This window comes from Gossypium hirsutum, chromosome D12, assembly GCF_007990345.1.
Source record: "Gossypium hirsutum isolate 1008001.06 chromosome D12, Gossypium_hirsutum_v2.1, whole genome shotgun sequence".
Classification (NCBI taxonomy): domain Eukaryota; kingdom Viridiplantae; phylum Streptophyta; class Magnoliopsida; order Malvales; family Malvaceae; genus Gossypium; species Gossypium hirsutum.
The window spans coordinates 52994858-53013541 of record NC_053448.1 but is presented as its reverse complement, the minus strand read 5'-3'; the positions used below and the strand labels follow the sequence as shown (position 1 = coordinate 53013541).

Sequence of the window (18684 nt, the reverse complement as noted above, 5' to 3'; positions counted from 1 at the left end):
GTTTGAGAAACTTTTGAACTATCAATAATAATTTTTTAGTTTGAGGAAAAAACATTTTTAAAAAAATAAACATCAGAAAATATTTTTATTACATTTCTAATTATTATAAGATAATAATGCAAATAATATAAATGGTGCAATTATATATATATATATATATAACTTTAAATTTAATTCCATTTTCACACAACACTAACAATATTTTCTATGTGGCATTATAGGGGCGAAGCCAATTTATTTCTTTTGGGGGCGGAATTAAGCTAAAAAATTTGATAAGAGTTAAAATGCAATTTTGTCATTGTATTAGTTAATATATTTATATTTTTTAAAGAATTAAATTAAAATTTTATAAATTTTTTGAGGTTAATGTGCAATTTTTTTACATTTGGAAGGACAAAAATACAGTTTTCCAATTTAGGGCCACATCCCGCAGCCCTTGTGAGACAATCTTTCTTTAAGCGGAAATTGTTGATTGACTTTTATTAAACTAAAAAATGAATGAGTAAATTTTAATTATTTTTCCACTTTCATAATGATAAAAACATGTATTTTTTTTAATGTATGTGAGAATAATTTAAATTTATTCATTTGTGTTTTAGTTTAATAAAATATCACATTAGCAATTTTCACATAACACAATGAAAAATAGTGCCACGTAGATAATGGTGTTAGTAGAATATGAAAATTGAATAAAAAAAAGTTACATGTATATAATTACACCAAATCAAAGTTAGTGTATAACATTACACATTAGATCGAAGTTCATATATAATTTTGAGATTTATCCCTAATATAAATTAACTATTAATCAAGTTTTTTAAAAAAATTATAAATAATTCAAATGTTTGTATTATAAGTAGAGATGTTTTGGATAAGATTGAGCTTATCTATGATGTTAGGATACTTTGAGGTTGTTTGGTAAATAGAGTTTTGGGCTTTTTTTAGTTGATTTGGGTACAAATGGAGAGTTGAGTGGTCAAACCCTCTAATTATAGTGTTTGGTGAATGGATGTTTACAAGAGCTTGTTGAGCTAAAACCTTTAAAATAGAAAACACTGAGATGAGCAACTTTTTTCAGAGTTGATTGGGAATGAGATATGTGGAATGATATATTTAACCTTACTTGCTCAAAAATTACTTCCTTTGCCACATGGTGTCAAGATATCAGTAGCATTTATTCTAAAAAACATTCACTAATTAATTTATGTATTTTTAATTTATCTTTTTACTTGTGTAAAATGATTTCGTATGCAACTTAAGAAATTTACAAATAAGGAACTTAATAAATTTGTTTATTTAAAATTTCAAAAATATTCACTAATTAATTTCCATAATGGATGTTTTAATTCATTGGTAATAGTATTTTATTCCAATAATTTTACCCAACAAAGACTAAAATATTATAAACAAACAAATATTTAACAATAAAATGTGTCATGTGCTTATTTATTATTTTATACATATCAACTTTCAGTTATCAGCTAAACTTTATCAAACACTTTTAAATAAACAATTAATAAATTCAGTTGGTCAAATCAATTAATAGAATTAATTGATCAAACCAATTACTGCAATCAACAATCAGTCAATTGCCAAACAGGACCTTTATATTTACCTAAATCTGTTGATATTTATAAATAACAAATTTTATAACCCCACTCATTATTTTTAATATTTTTCTACAAATTTTTTTATGTTATTTTTAATTTAATATTAAATAACTTAACATATTTTTAATTTATTAATATTTTAATATATTTTCAATATTAATATCGTAGATTTTGATTTTTCTTTGTATTGCAGGAATCCAAGAGCATTCAGCCCATGTCGGTACACAATTACTCCCCCAAAGTGATTGAAACAAATATATTATATTTCCATTAATTATATATTATCTATGAATTATTATAATTAATTTATTGACTATTAAAAAACCAATTCAAATTGACTGTGCATAATATTATTTTACACTATATATATTTTTAGTATTGTATTAATGCTTTAATAAGATATTTGAATTCTAAAAATAATTGATATATTTGATTATTCTTCTTATTTATTATTTTTAAAAATATTATTTTACATTAATTACATGAAATAAAATTAAATTGTAATATATTATAAATTATAAATATATAAAATCACGTGTAATATATTTAATATTAGAAATTAATATTTATAAAAGCATGAGTTGATAATATTTTTAATTGATTAAAATATCTTTGACAATTTTATATTATTATATTGATATTAACTAATGTCCTATTTATTATTAAATTTTTAATATTTAAAAATATTTTATTAAAACTGAAATTATAGATGTACCCCTAATCATCACACTTTTACTGTAACACCCTAACTCTCATCCGTTACCGGAACAGGGTTACGAAACATTACCAAACTTTACGAATTAAATACGGACATTTCCCAACTTTTGTTACACATGTTAAGAATTAATTATATAAAACTCATATTGTCCCTTAGATGGACCTCTGAGGCCCAATATTCACCTTAGAAGTGAATCAGGACTAAACCAGGTACTTAGGAAAATTTTCCCAAAATTTCAAAAAGTTTCTTAGAAGCAGGGGACACATGCCCATGTCTCTGCCTGTGTGAACGAAAATAGGTCATTTTAAGGCCACTTTTCTCACCCATTTTGACATTAACCTGTAGTCAACATTCACATACACCAATATATCCCAACCAAGCAATCAATACAAGCTAAAACATGTTCTCAACATGACATAACATCACAAATATTTCATTTACTTATACCTACCTATTTAACTCATTTCATTGATTTATCAAATTCTACTACTAATTACATGCACACAAACATTTAATATTCACAACTACAATTCAAACTATTTCATTGCCAAACCAACCCTATACATGCCATATAAACCAAAATTTACATTGCAAAAACTACTGGAATAAACTGGATAGTGTAGCTTGATGTGTTGATCCGATCTTTCGACTACATGTTAATCTACAAGAACATTAAACAACACGAGTAAGCTTAATAAAACTTAGTAAGTTCAATAGGTTAAACATTGATCTTACCGAACTTAATATAATATAATAAATTAAATTGTAAATAAATCATACATTTTTCCCTGTCAAATACAATGTAATCAATAAACACACTTCCTTCCGATCAATATCAATAATAATTTATAAATCTTTCAATTCAATCACATAAGTCTTTTACCATTTCTTACTGAATCGAAGAATGACTTACGGATATGAGTACATCGTTCTTTTTGTGCAATAGTCCAATTATGTTCTTATAGATGCATTGTCATGGCATTGCCATGGTCTTACATTTGTAGTGCCATGACCCAGTTATGGTCTTATCATCAGAATGCCATAGCCCAGCTATGGTCTTACATTTAAACATTGCCATAGTCCAACCATGGTCTTATCCGTCAAATCATTCTTTGCCACAGAACGATCATACTCAATCATGCGTTCTACTCGTTTTAAGCATTCAATTCAATTTTCATACTTTTACAACAATCTTAATTTCAACAACAAAATGTGAATAAATATATTATACCATTCCTAAATTAAAAAATAATGATGACAGTTTAACCATATGAACTTACCTATGTTGGATTGTAAAATTGGTAATAGTTTAGAGACTACTCGATTAATTTCCCTTTTTCCTGTTGATCTACGAGCTCTTGATCTAGAATGTAAAATTTTTCATTCATTAGCATATATTTCAATTTCAGTCCACTTCACAATTTATACCCCTCAAATTTTGAAATTACACAATTACCCTAACTTTTACAATTTTTTGCAATTTAGTCCCTCACCAATTAACTCATCAAATGAGATAATTTTTTGCAATTAACACTTTATCTAAATATTGTAAGCTATTAAAAAGCCCTTAATAAATAGACTTTAATACCAAACCCTAAGATTTAATCTTTTTCACAGGTTGGTCCTAAAATTAATTTCTATTGAAATTACTTGATAAAATCTTCATATAACAAAATTAAAACTTCAAATCCATGTTAATTCATCATAAAAATCCAGAACTCATCAATGGTAACTTTCAAAATTACCCATAGAGTAAAAAACTAATGAATTAGATAGTTGGACCTAATTGTAAAAGTCTCAAAATCGTAAAAATTTCAAGAGAAAAGCAAGAATTAAATTTACATGAAGTAAAAATATAAAAATAAGCTTAAGAAGTTCTCTAATGGCTGTTTTTGGCTGAGAATTGAAGAAGAATTGCCTAGAAATCTTTAGATTTCTTTTTATTTAAGCTTAATTTTACCAAATTTACAATTTTGCCCTTAAATCACCTAATTCCAAGATTTTTTTTCTACTTATGCCGCCTCAGCCATTCCTTGGGTGTCTAATTACCCTTTTAGTCCTCCCTTATTTACCATTTATGATATTTAATCACTTTAGCAAGTTTTCCACCTTTTTCAATTTAGTCTTTTTTAATTAATTAACTATCGAAACGATAAAATTTCTAACAAAACTTTAATAATACCTTAATGACACTCCGTAAATATTTATAAAAATATTTACAACTCGGTTTATAAAATCGAGGTCTCGGTCCTCGTTTTCAAAACCAATTAATCTAACAATTATTTCTAAAGCATAATTCACTAATTCATAAGCCTTCCTAAATTCACAATCGACTCATAAACAATATATAATAAAATTTACAAGCTCACTTGTCGAATTTAGTGGTCTCGAACCACTATTTTCGACACCACTAAAAATTAAACTGTTACATTTACTATGTTTTAAAATTATTCAATTTTATCTTACACTTTTATTGACATTTTATTAAATATAAAACAACTTTCGACATTTAAATATTTTCATTCAATTAGTAGCTAAATATCTCCAAAATTATAAGAATTTCATTATTATTTTATTCAAACTTTTGTGGTTTGATTTTTTATTATTTAATATTTTAGTTATATTCGAATAATATTGTTTTACATTAATTACATATAATATGATTTAATAAAATAGAAGAACAAATGCATAAAATCACATGTATAACACAATATTTAGAATTGAATGTGACATTAAGCACTAATGATGTTAAATCAAGTATATTTTAAGTAGCATAGACGATTTGGGGGAGATGATTATCATATATTATATTAGTAAAGTTAAAATATTTTTTTATAAAGTTGTATTAAGTTGGGAAACCCTAAAAACATTTCTTATTTTCCTCTCCAAAAATGTTTACTTTTTCTCCTTTATTTTATCTAGCGGCAATGATAATTACTAGGCTGGTTACCGCTTGCTTTTTCTTCTCTCTCATCAACTTTTTTTTTCTTTTTCATCTTTATTCATTTTATGTGCATTCTCTCTTTCCAGTTTATAAATTTGTTTTGTGTATATCTTTATTATCTTCGCGTGTTGTGATGGACAAATGATAGTGTCTATTGTTGTCGAACCTCCATTAGCCACCAGTAATTTCTCTTGAAAAGTGGGTTGGTCATAGATACTCGATTTGTGGCTCTTCATTGGCTTCTAAATCTATTTCTATTTTGAGAGTAAATTGAAATAATAAATTATTTTACAAGCCGGTTTGGACCCATGTTGTCTTAATTTTTTTTCATTGTTTAATAAGTCTTCTCTTGTGGAAGTTTTTGTCTTGTACAAGTTTTTAGTCTTACTTTTGCTAATATTTTTTTAGATATGGGCTTGACAACGTTCTCTCTAGTTTGGTGATTTCTCTAATTCTTTTGTTGATTTTCCCGTCACTTTGGACCATCCGAGATTGGTTTCCTTATTGTGATAAGTGCTTGTAATTACTCCAAATATGTAATGTTAGAATTGTAACAAAATAGTTGTCAATATGTTATAATGTTCTATTATTACTAAAGTAGAAACTTTTATCGTGTTGATGGAACTTAATTTTTTACTGTGAATGGTAGATATTTATTATTATTTTCTCAAATTGTAAACAAATAAAAGGAACAAGTTAATATTTTTCTTTAAAAAATTCACAAAGCTCCAAAAGTGTGTGGATTTGCTCTAGCATTTCAATCTTTACTTGTAGTTAAAGTAGTTGAATTATTTAAAAAAGATCGAGACATTGAAGTTATAGTATATGTTTTTGTCTTAAAATAATATAACCATGTAGGATCTATTCTAGGCCAAAACTAGATGGGAAGATTGGACAGATTTAGGTATACGCTAGGGGTGTGTCAAATTTTCTTTTCTATATTAATCATATAAATATAAATTCAAATTATTAAAAATATTCAACATAAATATTATTTTATTGTAAATCATAAACGATTATGTATTGACAAAATTTTTCAAAGACAATCAGTGCACTTGAATATAGTTAAGGACCATGACGTGTAGGACTCGAATTTGTTTTTGATTGCATGGGTTGGATTGGATTCACAATTTTTTTTTTTAAGGTATTTATCAGAATAAGTCTAATAATTAATCCTTTGCATTTTGTAAGTTTATTAAGAGATAAATATTGGTCACGAATCTTAAAAATGTTACATGCCTAGAATAATGGTCGAATCCTCGACTGCATTATAACATTTCGTAATGTGCTTAAAACTAAAATTCCACCTATACTTCTTTAACTTAAGAATAATAATACATCAAAATAATATTTTAATATTTTTATGTATAAATAAAAAAAATTCAATAACAGAAGAAAAAATAAAAAGTAAAAAGAAGAAGAAGGAATATGTGATTAATGAAATGAATGAACAGTATAACTGACCAAAGAAAGAAATGAATGAATGATAAAAGTAATTATTTGGGGGAAAATCCCATTCTTCACATGGATTTTGCTTTTTATACCTCTTTTTTGGGTTTTGTTTCATTATTAGTCAAATAAATTTCCAGATTTAAAATTGGTTAATGAATAGTGAATGCCATTTACTTGACTCAAGTTCCTTGAAAGCATCTAGTTCTCTATTATTTTTATAAAAGAATCCATCACCCTTCAACTTTTATATTACAATAAATCAGATTGGATAAAAAAAATTGGCAAAAATATCCCACTCATTTCTTTTCTTTCAAAAAAGTCTTTTAACACATTTTTTGATCCCTATTAATTCCTCTATTCATTTACGTTCTATTATTTTTTACTTGAAATTTCAACTATTTTATGAGATGCGCGCATCCTGAATAACTAATGGTAACAGTAACATGTACAACAAATCTCAACTTTTCATTATTATTATTTTTCAATTACTTTTTGATTTATTATTGTTGAGGAGAACTTGGTTTCAGGCCCTCAACCAAAGGTATTATCCTACTCTCGGACTTTATCTCCTGCACTCCGATGAAAGCCCAACTACGTTCGTTTGCCTCCCGTATGCTAAGGTAAGCCATTTAAGACTTGGTTGATAGTTCGATCCCACACATAATTAATATTCCTAACAATACTTACATCAACCAAAACGCTTCCTACGGGAGACAAAATCCCTGAATGGGACAATACCCTTCTGTTAAGGGTCTGAGACCAACCTCCCCTCTACAATTATTGATGCTATACAATTAGAGAAAGATTAAGGTTTCTTTTAGACAATCTGTAACACCCCCGACTCGGTCTAAGAGTTTCAGCTAAGTCAAAGGCATTACATTCGATCACCAAAGTGGTCCTGTAAGCCTTTTTTTTTTTATTTGTGATAAGAGTTTATCAAAATCTTTAGTTATTAAAAATAGAACTGCAGAAGTCATTTATTAAAATTGATAGTTTTTTAAAATTGAAATAGCACGCACCATCTCAGAGTATTAATTTATTATCATGGTTTTTTTTTGAAATAACTAACCTAAACTACTTTTAACCTAAAATAAAAACACGGAATAATAATAATTACAACCAGAAAATAAATTGTTTTAAGGGAACTTAAATAAAACTTCATAATAGAAAAAAAGAAAACAACTTGCTAATCCGAAGGTCCTCCGATGTCATCCCATGTTCTAATTTTCTGTACTACTTGATAGGTCAAGAAAGGAGGAGTGAGTTTACAACGACTCAGTGTGAGTCTAAATTATAAATCATTGTATATAACCGCAAAAAAAAAAAACCGACAAGGCATATACTTTATAGCATAGTAATGTACTAAGCATTCTTCATGGTTCATAAAATAAATCAAAGAGTAATCAATTTATATATGATGCAATGCAATTTCAGGATTAAATTCCCACTCGTTCATCCTATCCGCCTTCGAACATTGCTCAACACTTCAAATCACATAACAAATACTGACTATCTCGGATTTGATCTCCGGTGATGATGGTCGCTAACTTGTCATTTGTGGCAATGACTTTTACTATAATAACTTACCGTCCCGGTTGCCCATTTTTTATGGCTTTTTAAACTATCATATCGGCCGCAGAATCATGAGCAGAACCAGAAGACTATATTTCTCATTATGCTAATAAAAAAGGTTTTTATTAGTGATTTAACAGATGATTGACTAAAATATTAAATTTCGATAATAGTAGTGATTAAAATAAAAATTTTAAATTTGAGTGATCAAAACAGAAATACAACCTTAAAATTTAATATTTAAAACTGTAACTGTTTTATCTTTTATCATGTTACAACATTGGGAAGAAGGAAATGACGAAGGAAAGAAGGTAAATTCTTTAAAAAATTGTAATTCTATTTTGTGTGCAAAAAATTTGCCCTAATAAGAAGTGTTGCACAATAAGTTGAATGGAAAGTGTTGGTAGTTTTAGTCGGTCAATAATCAATATTTGGTTAATAAGTATTTGTTTTTGCTAGGATTAAGTTATTCGGAGTATTTTTACAAATCTCAATTTCACTTTTTTTAATATTTTCAATACAAAATATTATAGTTCTACATTTAAAAAGAGTGCATTATTAAATTAAATGGTTTATTTTTATTTTTTTGCATAATAACTACTTGTTGTTTCAATTTTATAAAAAGTCATTTTTAGCACTTTATTTAACTTTTAATTTCTTTTAGTCTTTAAATTTGTGTTATTTGTCAAATCAATCCAAAATAAATAGAAAAATTAACGTTTGATAACCTTGCTGATGTGGCATACATGTGGATTGCCACATTGATGCAACATCAGCAATTAATTAATTTTTTAAAGTTTAAAAAATTCAAAAAGTGTATAAAAAGTATTCTTTTAAAATTAAAATTATTTAAAAAGTATAAAAATTATAAAAAATATTTTTAATTTTAAAAAATAATTAATTGTTGATGTGACATACACATGGACTGTCACATTAACAAAGTTAATAAATATTAACTTTTCTATCTATTTTTAGGGTGATTTGACAGACAATACAAGTTTAAGGGCTGAAAGAGGCGAAAATTAAAATGGAGGGCTAAAATGCCTTTTTTAAAAAAACTAGATGGCCAAATAAGTCATTATGCCAATTTTAAAAATATTTTCAATAAATATATTGTAGTTCTATATATTTAATAAAAGCGCATGATTAAATTAAAGGCAGAATGTTTGATGCACTATCAACGCATAAGTTTTATGCATCATTAATGAATAATAACATGACATTTCATCATTAAATAAAATAAAGAATAATGGAGGACTTATAAATAAATACTAACAATTTTATTTGAATATAAATAATAACTCATTATAAATAAATGCTAAAACTCTAAACTCTAACCCTAAGACCCTAGACCTTAACCTCAATATCTTAAACTTTAAACCTAAAATCTTAAATTCGAAAATTATTAATATTTATTTATAATAGTTACAAATAATATTTAATTATATTTAAATAAGAATATTAGTATTTATTTTTTAGTCCTCTATATTTTTTTTTGTTTAATTTAATGACGAGGTGCATACTAATATTTACTGTTATTCCTAGCAAACTAAATGGGATTTGCTTTTTTATTATTCTTTTTCATGTGCACATCGGAATGACATGAAACATTAAGAATTAGTTTTTTTAATGTAAAATATTTTACTTTTTTTTTGTGATTTCTTGAAAACAAAATGGTTCAATCTAAAAACTTGTTTAAGTCAATGGGAAATTGTTTCTTTCTTTGTTTGTTTTTTTTTTAATGTAAAATGTCTCACTATTTCAAAAGAATATTTTAGGGAATTTAACTCTTTAATATAAATCTCTAAGCTATTCTCACCGGCACCTATTAGGCTATTAGTCTTCCAAATCTAAGATTATCATTTACCACAGCTTGCAACAGCAATATCCAAGCTTTCTGCTCACAGATAAGTTTGTTCCTTCCAAATTTTCTATTGTTTTTATACTGAAATCTTGGATATTCAAAACTTCAAATTATTTTAATTATATCCCCAAATTATCTAAGTTATATTAATTAAGTTTTTCTGTTAATTTAACAATTAAATAATAAGTTAAATCTTATGTGACATAATTTAAAATAAAAAATTTAAGAATAAAATTAATCTTGTAAAAAATAGATTTTGAGGTTTTCAAAACTTTTACAAAAGCTTTATTGTTCACTCTTTTTTTCTTTACTTTATTTTTTATTTTTGCTTTTAAAAGTTATGCGGCAACATTTTATATTTCTTTAAAACTTTCATTTTAAACTTAGTTACATAAGATTTAATGTGACATTTAATGGTTTTAATAACAAAAGACATTGATTGATAAAACATTGATAGTTTAAGAAGGTAACTAAAATATTTTGAAGTTTGGGACCAATTTAAAAAAAAAATCATAATTTGAGAATATCTACGCAATTAACTCAACCAAAAAATAGAAAACGACAAATCATTTCACTTTAACAGCTAACCATTAAAATGACCCGTTAAAGAACTTGATTGATAGAAATTCTAACGTCCGAGAGCTCAAATGAAATTTTTTTTAAAAAAAAAGTTAAGCATAAAAGAAATAATAGATAAAAATATATAAATCATATTTTGAGAATTACAAAATTGAAAGAAAAAGATGAATAGTAGTAAAATTGGATTGAAAAGCCGCATATGGTGATATAAGATGAAGATTTAGGGAATAAAACAAGAAATATAAGAATGAAACTCATGCCACCATTGATGTAAGCAGTAACATCCTACAGGCTGAATTGCCATTATTTTAATTAAAATCAAGAAAAATAATCATCAGTTTGCTACCAATTGAATCTCATATCTGACAAATACTATATCTATGCAAATTGACAATAATGATAATAATATTACATCATACAATAAAATAATATTTTTTTAAATACGGAAATAACCAAAACTCAGAAAGAAGAGCAGTTTAAAAGTTTTTTTTTTGTAATATTGGGATTTAATTATAATTTTATATTACATGATTTTAAGCTTCAATTTCTTTCAAAGTTGTGATTTTAGAGCACTTGAATGAAAATCTCGTACACAAACTCCAACCATGGTGTTTTTTTTTTTTTGGCAGACAATAATAGTAACATAAACTCTAATTTTGCAGACAATAATGGGATTTTTTTTTCAGTAATGCCAGAAACAATCGAAATCCAGAGGTCCAGTTGAAGCAGAAGGGTGTTGTTGATCATTAAATGGCCTCTTTCGAATCTCCAGATTGGACACAACAGAAGAGATTTCATTGTTGATATCAGTGGTTAAACCAGTTTCTTGTGAAACACTAACCATTGGTTCCCTCTCTGATTTCATGTTTGATCCATGGTTTTCAAGTAAATCCCTGAGGATGGATTGGTCTTGCATTAAAACAGAGCCAGGGAGGTGAAGATTGGGTGGGAAAGTGACGGGTTGAGCCGAGAAGAAAGGGTTTGGAGCTTGGAATCTCGGGAAAATATCTGTTGGATTCGATGAAACAGGGAGGAGGAGAGGATTCTCGGGAAAATGATCGATTGTGTCGAGTTGAATGCGTTGAACGTCGACGGGATTGGAGAAGCAGGGCACGTAAACCGATTCAGAAACAGGGTTTTTCTTGGCATTGAAACTTGAAGAAGAATCCATTAATGGTGGAAGAACGGAAGGACCCAATTCATTTCCAAATGAACCCATATTAACCAGACCTGAAATATGAGTTTTCTTCCCACCAGAACTCTTTTGAAACACCCTGCAAATAACCCATTCATTCTACAAACAAACAAGCAAAAAGATCCATCAAAAACTCCATTGATTTAACTTGCTTTTAACACAGAAGGAAAACAGAGGAAAAGAAAATTGATGGTTTTACCTTGGCAGTTTTAGGGAGATTGTGGACTGAATACTTGCCTTCCAGTCTGTATTCATGCATGACCCAGTTGGTTTTTTCACCTTTTGGAGCTCTCCCTTTGTAAAAAACAAGTGTTTTCTTCATCCCAACCAATGATTTCCCTCTATAAATCTCTTTGTCTTTCCCCGTTGCTTTCCAGTACCCTGAATCAGTCGCCCTATTTGTCCTCAACCCCGTAGGGTATTTCCTGTCCCTCACACAGAAAAAATACCATTCTTTCTCACCCATTTTCGCTTTCCCTGCAACCAAACAACACATAAGAAATTTCTTTCAAGAAAACAGTCACATGTTTGACAAAAAAGGTTAAATTAACAACTCTTACAAGGTAATTCCCAAGGCTCAGACTTGTTCAAATCCACCTCTCCAATGGCTTTAGCACTGAAGTTAACGTCAAGAACTTTCTTGTATAAGTAGTGAGAAATAAGCTCTTCATCTGTTGGATGGAACCTGAAACCTGGGGGCAAATCCATTTGATCATTTTCTTGACCAATTGCACCAATGTTTGCCATTCCTGGAACAACCTTAAACACTAAAGCTTGTGTTCCAAAATCTGCAAAAAAAAAAAAGGAAAAAAAGAACCCCCACAATTTTCAGTTGAAAGTCCTTAGAAAACACACCCTTTTAATCTCTGTCTAAATATATGTATCTGTGTATACATATGTATGAACTGACCAGACAGGTGAAGTTCTTAATGTCCAAAGCAAGCAACAGAGAAAACAAAATCAAATTGAAATGGAAAGTGATGAAGAAAAAGAGATAGGAAGAAAGGTTATATAAAGCTAAGGGAAGTTGGGGGAAAGGATGATAAAGTTAAGGATTGAGAGAGAAAAGGGAGAAGCCATGGAAGTAAAAAAGTAGTAAACCTGAAAGATAAGAGAGGGTGTTTAAGAGAGAAAAAGGCAGCATGAGATACAAAGCCCCCCTAAATACTGGTGTATGGGGAGAAAGAAACGTGGTTCCTAAGGCAACTTCCTTGGTTGTTTTAGGCATTTCCAATATTATTACACACACAATTAAAATACTTTACACAAAAAATAAATAAGATATGATTTCAATTTTAAAATTATATGATGACACTAAAGGTGTAAATAATAAGAATTATTAGAAATTTAAATTCTATATAATAAATAATGAAATTTAAGGTTTGAAATTAATATTTATAACATGTGTAATATATACAAAATTTTGTTTAAGTTATCCGTAAAAGAAAATTTAAATAGGTAAATGCATCAAATTAATAATACTAAATATACTCCAATTGTCATTTTTCTTGACTTGTATCGAGTTGGCTTGAGACATTAACTCAATTAATGACATTATCAACACTAGAAATTTTATCACATATATATGTGTGGAAACTATGTATTTAGAACACAAATGTGTGTTTAAAAATAACACAATAAAAAAATACGAGTGAAACAATTTGGGTAATAACACTAAAGTGTGTATAAAAAAATCAAAATAAAGTTTTGATTAAAGTGATAAATTTTTTTATAAATGTTGGTGGTATGGGTTCAAATTGGATCATATGCAAAAGTTTTACTACTATTATTTTAAAAGTACAATAAAACAAGAAAAAAGAAATTTATTGAGTTGGTAATAGTTGAACTATGATACCAACTTAACTACGGTTTAAATAAGAATATAGATTCTTAAAAAAATAAAAATTATTAATATATCACCCAATTAATTAAAGATTCATTTACACCTCATTTAACTTATAAAAAGATTGAACATTTCAAAACAACTTATAATGAATTGGTCCCACTCTTACTTTTGTATATGTATTTGTTACTTTTAATAATAATTACAATTCTATTATATTTTACGAAAGCTAATCTTGAAGAAGTATTTTGAAAATTTAATATCATAATTAATACCAGATTTTGTCATTCTCATCGTAGGGATAAAAGAAAATATTTTATAATATAAATATATTCTTTTAATACTATTAAACATATTTATATTTGTAATTTTTTTTTTATTTTTCTTAAGAATGATATAAACTTATGAAAACACAAAAGTGTTATCATCCCGATTAAGTCTTAGCTTCATTGGCATGTGTATTGTTGTCAATGTAGGGGACGTGGGTTTGAGTGCGATGAAACGCATTATCTTCTTATTTATGGGTTGAGGGAGCTACGAGTAGTTCTAGATATTGTGTCAAACAGAGCAAATATGATCAGAACTTATAATAAGATTGTTCAAAGAAATGTCTTTGTAATATTAATTATAATTTTAAAAAATATATTTTTATACTTTTATAAGCCCAATTAAAAGTAACACAAATTCAATAAAATGCTTAAATATAATTTTTTTTTCACATTTTATATGTTTTAGTTTTAGAAAATATATACTTCAATTAATTTTGATTTTTTTATTCCATATAGATGATTGAGATGGATTAAAATGTTACATAGTTTATAGTCGACATAAATCTTAATTATATTGCCAATTAAGGCATAGTTACTTAATGATTATTAAAAAATATATTTAATATATGATTAAAATTAATAAAATAATAGCGTAATTATGTTTTTAGTGAATATTTAAAAACATTTTCAGCAATCGGGAATAGAATAATTGATTAATAATTGTGAAGAGGTGTTGTTTCATCTGGAATCCAAAAACACCCAACATGTAATTATATTAAAAATGAGTGAGAAAAAGATATAAAACTATTCTATTTTTCAATGTGAAAAAGGAGCAGAGCTTTTTCCATTCAAATACTTCTCATTTCTAATTTCAGATAAATTGCAGTGTGAATGCATGGAAAGATAACAGAAACTGAAGTTTTCAGCTTCCAAAAATTAGATAAATTTGTTTATTCAACTTAAATTGACTAATTAGCGTCATTTTAATTACACCATTATCAATCTATGCTATTCATGTTTAAATTTTTTAACATCCATAGTATTATAAAAATTCTTAATTAATTTCAATGTTTAAAGAAAAAATTGAAGTTAAACTGAGAATCTCGTTGGGGTGTTTATTGCCTTAAGTATCACCTAGGCTCAAATCGCGCTAAGCATGTATTATTAAAGTTTCGCCCCCCTCTTGCAATTCACCAAAAAAGAATACTCTAAATTCAACTAGTTTTACTTAAAATAATAATTAACTAGTTTTTGTCTGAGACGCACTCTTTCTTACTTAAATGGAAAACTACCAACTTTTTACTTTACACAATTGCTCATTATTCCTACAAGTATAATTAAAATGGGTAGTATGAGCATAGGAGTAAAGAGACTGTAATACAAAAATCAACATAATTTATTGTTGCAGTTTTGAAAATAAAATTTTAATTGTAGTCAATTGCATTAAATTATATTGTTGATACCGAAATAAGATTAAGATCATCCAAGTAGATGTAAACATAAACAAATATCAATGATTTGTGATTTGTTAATAATTTAGTGAGTAATTAGGGTATCTAATCATATGGGGCAAAATAGAATTGCTTATCTAGTAGTATAATTTTTTAATTATTTTGTAATTATTTCAAGAATATATCCATTCTATTTATGTTAATATAGTAGGGACAGAACCATTCCCTTTCAAAGAAGAACCCAATAATTGGAAGACACGTGTAAAGTTGGCCTCTTTTATGGAATTATCTTGGCACATAAAATCAAAGGTCCATACTGCCACGTATGCCATCATTAAGAAATTTTGAAAACTTGATACTCTCTGCCCCAGCAGCTGCCACTTGACACCTTCTTATCGGTTTTTCTGAACCATACTTGTTTTAAGAACGAAAGTAAATGAAATGTCCTACTGTTTGATTGATTTAAATCAACTGTTAGTTTGATTCCAATCGAATTAACGAGTTAGTTTGTGAAATAGATTTTTGGTTAAAATATCTCATAAGTCTTTATACTTTTTTGTAAATTACAATTTAGTTTCTATACTTCTTTTTTTCTAATAATTTAGTTTCTCTACTTTTTCATAATTTAAATTTTAGGTCCAATTGTTAACTCTATTAAAATTATATTGTTAATTTATTGTTTATTACAACACATTTTTTAGTTACATGGCTATCAAGTGTGTATTTTTTTATTATAAAATGGTATACCAACAAATTTAACAAAAATAATTAACACTATTAATAATTGGACTTGAGTTTTGAAATCTAAAGACTAGAGGGCCTATGGCACATTCTAAACTAGATTTTTTTTTATTAATTTTATTAATCTTGTTACACATATCTTGTTAAGGTCACCCTTGCTATTAGAGACACCTTTGTCTAGGTACTTGCAACACTTGACTCTGTTGGATTACCACCTCTATCATCTAGCCTAGTTTTCCAGGGGAACTATTTTAGAAGGTTGTTAGGAGTACGTAAGTCAACTACCCTTAACACCTAGTCACTCTCATAAGACACTTATCACTTGTCACTGGCATACCCTGCATCCTGGTCCCTTCTCATGACATTGCTAACCTAACAAAAGACCAATGAATTATAGATAGGCCTATTAAAAACTTCCAAATGGCATGGGTGGGGGAGGCAACCCAATGAATTATAGATAGGCCTATTAAGAACTTCCAGATGGCATAGGTGGGGGAGGCAACCCATCTATATACCTCTCATACTACTTGATAAAGCAAAAAATTTACTGTGTGATACGTTTACCAAAATTTCTAACGTTATACCAATAACGCTAGAAATTTTGGTAAACGTTAAAGATTTTAGTATGTGTTTTTTTCCCAAACATACCATAAAAGTCCTCTTAACAAATGGATCTCTCTTTTCTTATTATTTTTTTCAACCAAAACCTTCTGTCTTCTTTTCCCTTTCTTCCTCTTTCCTCTTTATCCAACTCTACCATCTCCACCTTACAGCTAACCTTCACTCCACTTTCTTGTATTAATAAATGGTGCGATGAGAGTAGATAGATAGGATTCATTTCGGTCAAGGCATTCCCGCTAATGAAAAAGAATGAGTGCCCACAAGCTTAGCTTCAACCCAAACAACTCAAACTCAACCACAAACCATTGTAAGCAAGTAATATACTTAACAATAGTCATCATGAAGTTGTCATTACGACCCATATAACCCATACGAACCTTATTACTCGTATCATGTAAGTTTGACACAATGCCCCCAGTTAAATACTACACTCAGCATTTAAACCAAAAAAGCCTAACTGCCACCCCCTCAAGGACACCTAATGCCCTTTAATGGTGAGAAAACCTCATAAAATTTGAACTTTATCTCACAAAAATTCATAGAGATGTAAGAAAGAGTAAGGGTACTTGATGAACAAATTTCCATGCAGCAACAAATTTATCAACAACAAGAAAACATGAACCTTAAAAAAATGAAAAAAAATCATAAAAGAACTCAGAACAAACAAAAACCCTCAGCAACATAGCCCCCCTAACCTAAAGTACAATAGGAGAAGAAAACTCAATACTTCCCCATTCGAAAGAGGAGCCCAATACCTAATAGAAATCTAGAGGTTGACCTCCCATATCAGTTGTAAATGCAACATCCTCAAAGATAAAGCCTTTAGGAAATAAATGCAAACTTTTTACAAAGGTTGATCTACTAAGTTCTAGTGGGACTTTTCTAATGAGTCATTGGCTCTAAAAATATTAGGAGAATATATGTCTCTAACCTTCAAATTGCCCAAACAAATGTATAATGACCAAGGAATCCCCCGCGGCTATTTGACATACTTCAACAATCATATGAACATATTGGGTGCTTCGTATGTAGTGAAATATCGAGCTTTCTCAATGGCTCTGAAAGATAAAGCAAGGGCTTGGTACTTATCTTTACCAAATGACTCCATACATTCCTTCAGTGAGTTGGCGAACTTGTTCATGAGTAGATTTCTCTCTAATAAAACGTTGTAGTAAAGCCTAGCTTACCTCGATTCCATTAAGCAAAAAGACCGTGAATATTTAGAGGTTGACAAATAAATGCATGATTCAGTCGTTTTTTGCGAGGGTAGCACCCGAACATTTTAAGTAAGCTATAATAAATGACCAACTAGAAAAACTATCAACTTTATTTAAGAAGGCCCATAGGCATGTAGAAATTGAAAATCTTGAAGAAGCCAACACACAACCATCAAAGTCTTATTTGAAACCTTTGTCATGAAGTTACAATAGAAATTGAAAAATTATCAACTTTATTTAAGAAAGCCCATAGGCATGTAGAAATTAAAAACTTCAAGGAGCCAACGCATACATCAAAGTCTTATTTGAAGCCTTTTTCATGAAGTTACAAAGCCCACATAGGGGTCGTCTTGTTGGATCTAGTGCCTTAAGTGTAGTGCATTTATTTTGTACACTTGTAGTTTTCAAACAAATTAGTTTAATAAAATATCCATTAATTACATTAATATTCTTCATATATTGTTTTCAACAGTTTATACATACAAAACAAAATAGAACCAAATATTGACTCACTGATTATCTAACGTTTAACTAATAATACTAAGTGATATTACATGGTCGAATCGTAATACAGAAAGATGACTTGTACTAGTAGATAATATGAACAT

General features: G+C 28.1%; 1 protein-coding gene across 1 annotated transcript; it reads right to left on the bottom strand.

The window, feature by feature from the left end:
- Window positions 1-11222: 11222 nt before the first annotated feature.
- On the bottom strand, window positions 11223-13065 carry LOC107946529 (NAC domain-containing protein 100). Its single transcript, XM_016880910.2, has 4 exons — window positions 12845-13065; window positions 12495-12722; window positions 12134-12411; window positions 11223-12033 (listed from the first exon to the last, which is right to left on the bottom strand). Exons 2-4 carry the CDS (start codon window positions 12679-12681, stop codon window positions 11422-11424), a joined length of 1077 nt encoding a protein of 358 aa, XP_016736399.1. The 5' UTR covers window positions 12682-12722; window positions 12845-13065; the 3' UTR covers window positions 11223-11421.
- Window positions 13066-18684: the final 5619 nt, after the last annotated feature.

What these genes read in the sequence shown, in the direction of transcription:
- LOC107946529 (XM_016880910.2), bottom strand. Translation starts at nt 12,681, where the DNA reads ATGGCAAACATTGGTGCAATTGGTCAAGAAAATGATCAAATGGATTTG. An exon ending in TGAGCCTTGGGAATTACCTT is followed by an intron (nt 12,412 to 12,494) that starts GTAAGAGTTGTT and finishes GTTTGGTTGCAG; the next exon opens with GGAAAGCGAAAATGGGTGAG. An exon ending in ATCTCCCTAAAACTGCCAAG is followed by an intron (nt 12,034 to 12,133) that starts GTAAAACCATCA and finishes GTTTGTTTGTAG; the next exon opens with AATGAATGGGTTATTTGCAG.